General features: G+C 38.3%; 1 protein-coding gene across 1 annotated transcript; it reads left to right on the forward strand.

Annotated features, from left to right (window-relative positions):
• Positions 1 to 7,443: 7,443 nt before the first annotated feature.
• Positions 7,444 to 10,211, forward strand: LOC110445203 (zinc finger BED domain-containing protein 1-like). The gene is made up of 3 exons (XM_021489692.1): positions 7,444 to 9,053; positions 9,351 to 9,580; positions 9,766 to 10,211. The coding sequence occupies exons 1-3, from the start codon at positions 7,714 to 7,716 to the stop codon at positions 10,143 to 10,145; spliced, it is 1,950 nt and encodes a 649-aa protein (XP_021345367.1). The 5' UTR covers positions 7,444 to 7,713; the 3' UTR covers positions 10,146 to 10,211.
• The last annotated feature ends 268 nt before the right edge of the window (positions 10,212 to 10,479 follow it).

A 10,479-nucleotide genomic window follows, 5' to 3' on the forward strand; every position in this document is an offset into this window, starting at 1 on the left:
CCCATCCACGTTGAGTAAGGAGATGGTACTAAATTGTGCAATATTCCTCCAAACCGCTTTCAGGAGATTCTAAAGTCGTCGGTAGAAGCTTTGGACACATCTTATAAACCTTACAGGGAATACCATTTGGTCCTGGTGCAGACTCTGTTCTTGCATTCTTCACCACTTCTGTTACCTCTTTCAGTGTAGGTTACTTAGTGTTAAGACGAGTGGTCGGTTGTATTGCTGGTTCAATCCTCTGGTAGCTACCTAATGGGACGTCTCGAATAGAATCAGAGTGATTTCCTCCATGCTACCCTCTATCTTGCCAGAGTTCTTTTGATCTAGCAGGTTTTTGAAAAACTAGGATTTGATTTAAACCCAGTTCGACGCTTGGCTCTTTTCTTCCTCTTGTTACGCAGCTGCTCTGCTTTGCGACCTATAACAGTTCTTGCACAAAGCTCAAATGGAGTATATAACCTCAAGTGAGGTATATGAGCTCAATTGACATATGCTAGTATACCCCAGTTGGTGTATCTTGAAAGTATTTAGCATACGCCGTTCGAAGCATGTATAATCGAGAAACGACACCTGTTTTGCATGAATGACCAAGCTATTGGTGTCCTATAGACATGCTCCACGATTTACCAAATTGTGAACTTTGTCTCGCAAAGCATGATTAAATTGTAAAGTACCGATCTCTTCACCTGTACATGTTAATAAAAGCCCGGTAAACTCCACTTAGCTTTCATTGTTTGTCTCGGAACTTCGTGAGCCAAAACCATACACTCCATCAACGGCGGCAATACACCGAAAGACAATTTGTATCAAGTAAGTGTGAAACAAAGGCGGGTTAAAATGTCCGGATACGTCATAAACACAAAAAATACGGAATCTCATAGTTGCCGTACAATGTTTATTTTGAACAAAACAGAAAATGTAACATGGTTATAAAACAAAAAACAAAATTAAATATACTTAATAATTGTGTCAAATTGAATTAATATATAACGTTAAATAAGTGTAACTAGCATTTTGTAACGCAGCTCACACTTTTTTCCACAGGACGAAAGTGTAGTTGCCGTAATCACCCGCAATTTGCTTGTGAGGAGGATGACAGCAATAAAATCTTCAGAATTTCTGCCAATAAATATAGAAAATGTATTGTGGAGGCATTGATTTCTGAAAATTGCCTTTGCAAGACCTCAACATATCTATGTACATTGTGTGCAAAATATTCCGAGTTGAACTTTGTTCAGCCCCAAAACGAAAATGAGGAACTTTATAACGAAGTAACTTTAAACAAAATAATACAAATGATGGAGAAAAACGTTATCCCAGAGGATGACATGATAACTCTTACACAGGCGTTCGCGCAACATTTATCTGCAAAAATTGTCTCCGATTGTATGGCAGCAAAGTGAAGTTATAAGGATGACAATTTGCTCATAATGTGCAACCCTCAGTCGATCGTGGCTTCATAAGCAAAATAAACTGCTGATTTTTTTTTTTTGAGTTCAAAATTTGACACCAACAATACATCACAGTGTTAAGCTATTGTGAAGGCCATCGAACAGATATAATTAGCGTCATCTTTTAACATTACGTTGCCATTGTCATTTTCATCATCACTTATTTTCCAACTGGGAGCAAGAGTGCCGTACAAATAAATGCAGCGACATCACCATTCGGAAGCTACTCGTGTCCGTTAAACTGGATTAAATCCTACACCACCATCCCAGTTCAATATCCCAGAATGGTGGTGGTGCATCATATTTTGATAACAATCATGTTTTGTGTAGGAACTGGCGCGTTCGGTACGACGCAAAAGCAAAATTAAGTGTCATCACCAACATTATTCATATCATTCCTGTTGCTTCATCCTCCATCCAAAATTATCCACAACTGTCACCATTTCACTGGCTTTCCAGTGATAATGTCCAGATATTGGAAACGGTCACACGCAATGTGGAATCGTGTCAGCAATCATTCATTTCCCTTCAAGGTTGTTGTGGGAAACCCTTGTATGGTCAATAATACATGCTCGTACGAGTCAGTGGAACGTGTCCTAGAGCACATAGAGGCGCAGACGTGTAGTGGCAAAAGGGATTGGACCATGATTGGGAGTGCGAGCTGAAATCACACTTGGCAGACAAACACCATGAAGTCGCTCCTATCACTAATGTTGCTACATTGCGCAAATTTAAGAACATCCTTTTGCAACCAGGTCTGTGCGATATTGAAATAAATATGATCAAGAGTCTATTCAAGTTCCTATGGGAAGTCTTCCTTAAAGACATTGCCAAAGATGCTTGGTTACCGGAGCCCTTAAGCCCAACTGGCAGCCAATGCAGCATCTGACCACCACAAAAGCTTTCAGATGGTGGAAATTGCTTTGTTTGGCATGGCCGACGAGCTTCTGGAGCCATACTTTAGAGAACGTATGGCAGCTGGTGTAGGAGTGTCGGCTGTCGACTTCACGGTGTGGATGAGGGATGTTGTCAGTCCAAACTTCCTCTTTATGGTTGAAATTGTTTTTACATATCTTTTTGTCTGTTTATGTTTTCCGTGCTGGGAATCGACGCAACAACAGCAGTGTCATCATGAGCAGTCGCGTTTCAACATGACCCATTACCAAGAGCTGGAGTTGACGGACTTAATGGTTCGCACTCAGGCACCCCCACATGTTAAACAGTTCCTTTTTCAGTTTCCGGTAATGAGAGCAAAGGTGAAGCTGGTGACTTCATCCAGAAAGCCAAGAACGGAAGATGTGTTACTATCCTTTACTTCGTTACTTTATCAGTCTTTTCTTCCTCTTTATTTTCTATTTCCATACAAAAACATAATTTATATATATTGCGTAAATTACCTTTTCAAGTTATTGTTTATATTCATGTATTTGAAGAAAAGGACTGTGATAAGTTGTGAAAACTTGTGTCCAATTGTTTTTCAAATATTTATTTGCAATAAAATATGTTTAAATCAAAACCAGAATTATATGTCAGTGTGACATTAAAACCGCTCACCACTTTCAATTTAATTGCTTCAGTAACACGTTGAGCATCAATTTCTACTATAATACCTCAGATAAGTGTTCTGTATTCTGCTAATTGAAAATCAGGTCATGTGATGATGTTGCCTTTGGAGTTTCCAAAATCAATCGCCTCTTAAATGATGCCTTAAAAACATTTCTCCCTCTCCTATTTTTTCACCCTCTTTTGTGACGCATTGTTGTAATTTTCATTAATTAGCATCCTCCAATGATGTGGCATGAGCATTTACGTGCAGAATGGCAATCGGTGAATGGGTAATAAAGAACAGGTGCCTTTTGTGCTTGTGAAATGAAGGATAATAACAGTAGTGGGAAAATATGCATGGAGAAAAGAGACAGTGTACTCCTTTTTTTCTTATTTATTTTTTATTCATATTAATATTATTAATTATATATATATATAATATAATTATTAATATATATCGTGACTTTAAATATACAATTCATCACAAAATCTCACAAATGTTCTTGGAATATATTTTAATTATATTTCTCAATGCGACTTTTGCCAACGTAAGAGTTATTTCCCTTACACCAGATTGGATAATATTTTGACACGGCGCGAATTCTTGTCAAACAGCAGCGGCGGTAGTGTCATGTTCTTAAATTGTTACATGTTCATAAATAAATATACATCAGAACATTGCATGCTGTGCTACAGAAATGTTTGATAAGCATACACAGTTCACATATTGTCTCGTTTCAGAGCGACGTCCGTGGTAGCAACGATGGTTTAGTTTATTACCGTTATCAACCTATGTACGATGTCATATTACGTTCCCGTTTGAAATGTTGAAATAGAGGTTATACTTCACACTCATACGGTTTATAAGTATATATATTTACTTCTTCCTTGAACTTACATAATATAAAAAGCTAAACCGTACAGACAGTCTCGAATCAGAGTCACGAAAACAAACACTCCACGCTCAAACCCAGTACACGAATTTCACCACCACAACAACACTCGTAGAATGCACCGGAGATAGACATTTTGTTTTCAGCAATTATTTAAAATGTGGATTATTATTTGGAGAAAAGGCTTTATGTAACCCACAGGTGAGTATCAGATATTCTACTTTCTATTTACGATAACGAAACCATATAGCGGAAGCATGCAAGACTGAATTATGCGCACGCACCCCGAACGGAAGTGGGTCCGTCATTTCGTTTTCTGGACAGAATCAATAAGCCGTTCGGCTCTTCCCAAGAGCGGCTTAAACATAGATATGCAATGTGTACACTACCACTATGTTGCTCACTATCTGATGAAAACGAGGATTTCTTTTCTGAAAATTCCTGAACCGGAAGTTAAACGGATATAGCGCGTACCGGGCGAATGTCGCGTGTGCTATGATTAGTTGGTAATGTCACACGTGCAAAACAACCCATATAACAAGTATAAGATAAATAAGGAAAAACATAAGCAGTTGTGTTGAATTTCAGTTAAGAGGACACACACCAGCATATCCGGGGAAGCGCTAGACGAAGAATTGATCAACTGTAAGTGCAACTGCAAAGATAACCGGAAGGTTTACAACCAAAAGTTCTGTGAGGGAACCAAGGCTAAATTGACGCCAATTTTTGTGCTACCTACCGACCGCACACAATTTCATCATATATCGAGGTGTGTATTGAGCATACGTTGCCATTTAAATAATGTAGTATTGATCATTTTCCATTTATTAGAAGTTCATCAAGTTAAAGTAAACAGTTACAAAAACCTTCTTCAAACAGGAAAACCAAAGCGGAGCTGGAAGAAATGATATTGAGCGCAATTGAGTCAATTGGGGAGGTCCTTGGATGACAGGAAGAAAGCAGAATGAGAGCTAGGTGGGCTGCTACGAAATCACTAACAGCAGCATACATCCTAAATGGTAAATAGTTGCACTACATTTCCCCTTGTTCGTACCTTTGAAAACAAAGTGTCCCGTCTTCTACAGTACGATTTGGATCTTGCCTTTGGGTCTTGAATAGATTTAAACCTTTTGCCCGTACGGAAGGTTTTGCATGTTGCTGGTTGACCCGCTACATTTCCTCCGGGATTACTGTTTTTCCTAACGCGCCTCCTAAATTCCGAAGATGTGTTCTGTTTGAAGATATTGTATCGCCTTATATTAACCATGCTCCCTGAATAGTCGCTAAATCAATGTAAATATGGTCAACGCAAACTATTTAAATTTGCAATAATTTGTAGAGAACATATGCACACCCGATTAATATGAAGACGATGATGAAGTTTAATGCTGTTGATTAATATGAAGAAGGAGCGGAGTACGAATAATGAAATAGGTACTATGCACTTTGTTATGTGTTTGTGTTTATTTTCCCCTAAATATAATAAATACCAAATGCATAATTTCCATATTATGTGATGCCACCAACGCTACTTTCTGTGTTCAGGAGATCCCTCGAGTATCGGATACACTGATGCTGAACGTCAATTAAATACAACACTGGACTTGATAAGTAGAATGTTTTTACGCTAAATCATAAAATGTGAATGTAACGTGCTGAAACTGTACTGAATTGTACATAAAAAATACGATATGGGTTGCGATTCATTAAAAGCGTTGCATGGCGTGTAAAGACCTCCATAAACAGTTGTACAAGTTACGTTTCCGAACTTATTAACCCGCCTTTTTTCACACTTATTTGATACAAATTGTCTTCCGGTGTATTGCCGCCGTTGGTGGAGTGTATGGTGTTGGCTCACGAAGTTCCGAGACAAACAATTTAAGCTAAGTGGAGTTTACAGGGCTTGTATTGACATGTACAGGTGAAGAGACAGGTAAATAGCTTGGTCATTCATGCAAAACAGGTGTCGTTTCTGGATTATGCTACCGGAAATGATCAAGGGGGCTTCTGGGATACAGCACTTTGGTTCCCGACTTCAGCCAGGTAAGCAGCACTTTTTCAGCTGTTTAAATCCAATGATTTAATTACTCTCTGTCGCTCATCCTTCCAGAATTCGGGGTTGTAAACGTTTAGGTTTTTGGTAGTATTTTTGTACTATGGCGTTAATTTAATAGGTTAATTGAGAGGTGAACTTAGATGTATTTTTCGGGAGACATGCCGGTTGTCATACCGTTTGAAGGAGATATGTTATGGATAGCACTAAGGTAGTGACTGAAAATTCTCTGCCCTATATGTTCTGAGCATTCCGTGGTTGTTTCTATGAGAGGTAGGCCCCTCTAGTCCACATGAAGGAGTGTGGCGGAACATAGAAGGGTTAACGGAAAAGCTATTGAGCGGAGGTGATAACCGTATGTTCTCGAGCACGTGTTTGAGTTATCTCGTGGAGGGCTTTAGGATTAGTGATAAGGTAGTTTGCTCAAATATAGAGCGAGTACGAGTTATAGACAGGGTCATGTTGTACTGAATATTTCACTAAATTGTAGTTTAACTTGGAAACACACCTGCCGCCACGTGTCTTGTTAAGTTTAATGTACAATAAACGTGCGAAATATATATCTGCTTAAGTTGTCAGTGCGGGTTGGCAGTGACCCCCAAATACTGATGTGAGGACTTTAATACCTTACCGCGAACCAACCTCTATGGGATTCCTCAGGACGTGGTGGACATAAAGTTACCATAAATCCTATGTGTGAGCCGGGCAGGTGACCTTGACCTTGGGGCCTGAAGAACCATCCCCCTCCTCCGAATATCAGTGCCAGTGACAAGGGAGAGATTCCACAGTAACCTTGGGCTGGAGGGGGAAACCGTGAAAATGTATGGGAAGTCGGGAGGGAAAATCTGGGATATGTTTGATTTGGAAGCAAAAGTGTCATATATTTCTTCTTTAATATTAAACTACCAAAAGATAAACAGATATTATTTTAACTTCAGATCATCGATGCCGATTCACTCCAGGACATTTATGCCTAACTCGATAAGACGCAAAATCCAATAACGGTTGCTTGCCGCATTTGACCTGTGTTCAATGCAAATGACAAAGACGAGACAAGAGTCCGTACCTGCACCGATCACTATGTAATTTATTTAGAAGTATACATGTGTGTTTAAGAGGAGAATTCATGGCGGTGGATGTTTTAAGAGGTTACTTCAAAGTGCAATTAGGTAATTTTAATTTCATGATTTCTTTTATAATATATATTTTTTATTTATACTTCCTTTATATATGTTATTTATTTGTAATCTTCTCGGTGAATAATGAGACATTAAATGTCCTCACCATTGAAATTCTACAAATTCCGTCTGTTGCCTTTACCTGTACCCACTTAATTATTATGTTTTGTAGGGGGAAAAAAAGCAAAGATATAGAGACATACCAGGGAAGGTGTCGATACTGGGACAGAGTTTCATTAGTAGGTTGGGGGGCTTATCGCAACAGACCGGGGGGTGGGGGAGATTGCAAAGTAATTTTGGGTTGGATGGGGTTATCGTTAGGGGTGTAACGATATACCGGTATACCGGTATATTGTGATACAGCTGAGAAACGATATGTATTGCAATACGATTTTCCATATACCGGTATTTTCGATATTTATTCTCCATGAATTATTTTGAAATTTTTCATTCACATTACGATCAAATTACAATAAAACCAGCTAAGTAGTCGTAGGCGCTTTCTCGACGTTTTTGTTTTTTGTCCCGGAAGCGGTAGTGTGTTTACAGTAAACACGCATGTGCGAGCGAAAACGAAAGTAGTCGCGGGAAAGATGGCGGAGGAAAAGGACGAAAGCTTCAGCATCATTCCTAATAAGAAGGCTAAGTCCGATATATGGCAACACTTTGGCTTGAAGCAATACAAGGAAAAAACAAGCGTTGAACCGGGCGTCGCCGTGTGTAAAAAATGTAGAACAGAGGTGAAGTACAGTGGCGGAACAACCAATCTGGGCGTGCATTTGGACCGCCATCACAAAATGACAGTCATTGGAAAAAGTGCAAAAAAATCATTCGAGTCGTCGATTGGTACTGCTTGTACTAGTGGTGGTAAGCAGAAAACTTTATTTGAACTCTCGCAATCTAAGTATAGTAGAACGTCTGAGAAGTACAAGCAAATTACTGCTGCCATTGGAAAGTTCATTGTTAAAGACTTGCGTCCCTTTTCCATCGTATCTAACGAAGGATTTTTGGAATTGATGAAAGTGCTTGATCCTCGTTATGATGTACCCTCGCGTATTCATTTCTCAACAGTTATTATTCCTGACTTTTATGAAGAAGTAAGGTCAAATGTTTTGAAAAGTATGTCAAAATCTGAAACTGTTGCTTTGACAACAGATGGATGGACCAGTAGAGCGACAGAATCTTATGTAACAGTCACATCAAGTTTTATCACCAAGGATTGGAAATTACAAAACTTTGTTTTACAAACCCGTGCTCTACCGGAAAGCCACACAGGTATTAATATCGCTAATGTTCTAACAACCGCTATCAATGAATGGAATATTCCTAAAAAACCCTATGTGCCACTGGTAACGGACAATGCCGCAAACATGTTGGTGGCAGCTAGGGAGGCTGACTGTAAACCACACATTGGTTGCTATGCTCACACTTTGAACCTCGCAGCACAAAAAGCCCTGAAAATAAACTCTGTTTCTAGGATTCTTGGACGTGTGAGGAGAGTCGTTTCATTTTTCCACCGAAGCACTACAGCAGCTGCTGTATTGAAGTCTAAAACTAAACTACTTTGCCTGAAAGAAATGAAACTGGTACAAGACGTCAGTACTAGATGGAATTCTGCTGTAGACATGCTGGAAAGATACCTGCTCCTGCAACCAGCAATATTTGCTGCTTTGATGTGTAAAGATATTAAAAGAAATCAACATGAGGTTTCTACACTGAGCTGTGATGACCTGAGATTAGCAGAGGAAATCATGGAATGTTTACGCCCTTTGAGAGAAATTACACAAGTCCTGTGTTCTGAAAAACTCCCTACTGTGTCTATTATTTTGCCATTACAAAAGAAATTGTTGACCCAAGTACTTGTTGAGAGAGAATCAGACTCCAACATAATTAAACAGATGAAGAATGCCATGTCTTCTGATTTATCAGAAAGGTAAATTAATTTTTTTTAATATTTCTATTGACTATTATATTTGTAATATAAGCCATGAAAATTTCAATTAAAAACAATTTTACAAACACAAACATTGCATTGATAGTTTATTAATCTTAAATTTATGGTATTGAACAGTAAATAAAATGAATTGCTATTTAAAATAGTACATGTCAGATTTCATTTTTTTTTAAATTTTTATTTCATTTCACTCTTTCAATCTAAAATTATAAACAATTGTCAATTTTCAATAAAGGTTTTCATTTTTCAATTCCAACTTCCACTGTTGTGTTTCAGGTATACTCCCATTACTGATTTTCTTGAGGAATGCTCAGCTGTAGACCCAAGAATTAAAGTGTCTTTCAGGCCTGCAGATGAGCAGTTCATGGTTTACAACAGGTTGTCACTGATTGCAGGAAGTGCTACTCCCATCAAAGTCAAAACAGAACCAGGACTTGAACAAGTTGGATCGGTTCAGCCAGGCCCAGTATTACCAAATTTACCACAACTACAAGAAGACACACAGAGTAAATAATTTTAAAATACAAAATGGATAAATTCACCAATCAATACATGAAGCTATAATTTTGTTACAAAATATATTTATCAAAAATTAAAAATAAAATAAGTTAAATAACACAAACAAATCATTTTATCTTGTAAAAAACATAAAATGTGACATTTCTCAATTTTGACTTAATTTTAATTTCAGGTCAAGATGAGTCAACTGCTGCAGCTGAAATGGATACTTCTGGCCCTCCTGGACTCTCCTCCATTTTGAGTGATGTCATATTTGTCAAACATGAGGAAGGTGTATTTAAATCCCAGTTGGAGAAAGCTTCAGATGAAGTTGCATGTTACAAAGAAATGGAACTTCTTCCCATGGATCAGGACCCATTGAATTGGTGGAAAATGCATGAATTACAATTCCCCCTTCTATCATTAATTGCAAAGTGTAGATTATGCATCCCAGCTACATCAGTCCCATCTGAAAGAATCTTTTCAACTGCAGGGGATATTGTTACTGCCCAAAGGTCACAGCTGAGTCCTGATGTTGTGGACAAGTTGATATTCTTGAAAAAGAATATGTAAACCACTGATCAATGTAAACTTCCAGTAACTTACTAACTTTCAAGCAATAAATGCATATAAATTAAACAGGATTGTTTGTTGTTGTAAATGAGTACTAGGTCAACACAATATTACACTTATTTCAGGTACTTACCTTTTCGTTTTGACAGTTTCTGCTATTTCTGTGTATCGCAATATGACTCTCCAATATCGCAATATATCGCAATATGGGTTTTGCTGTATCGTTACACCCCGTGAAACTGTATTGGAAGGGGGATGGGGGGATTTAGGATGTGTTAAATTTGGTGGACAAAAGGAAGGGAGAGGGATTTCGTCCGGGGGTGGTTATACTACA

The sequence above is a fragment of the Mizuhopecten yessoensis genome, unplaced genomic scaffold, assembly GCF_002113885.1.
Source record: "Mizuhopecten yessoensis strain PY_sf001 unplaced genomic scaffold, ASM211388v2 scaffold2111, whole genome shotgun sequence".
In the NCBI taxonomy this organism is placed as follows: Eukaryota; Metazoa; Mollusca; class Bivalvia; order Pectinida; family Pectinidae; genus Mizuhopecten; species Mizuhopecten yessoensis.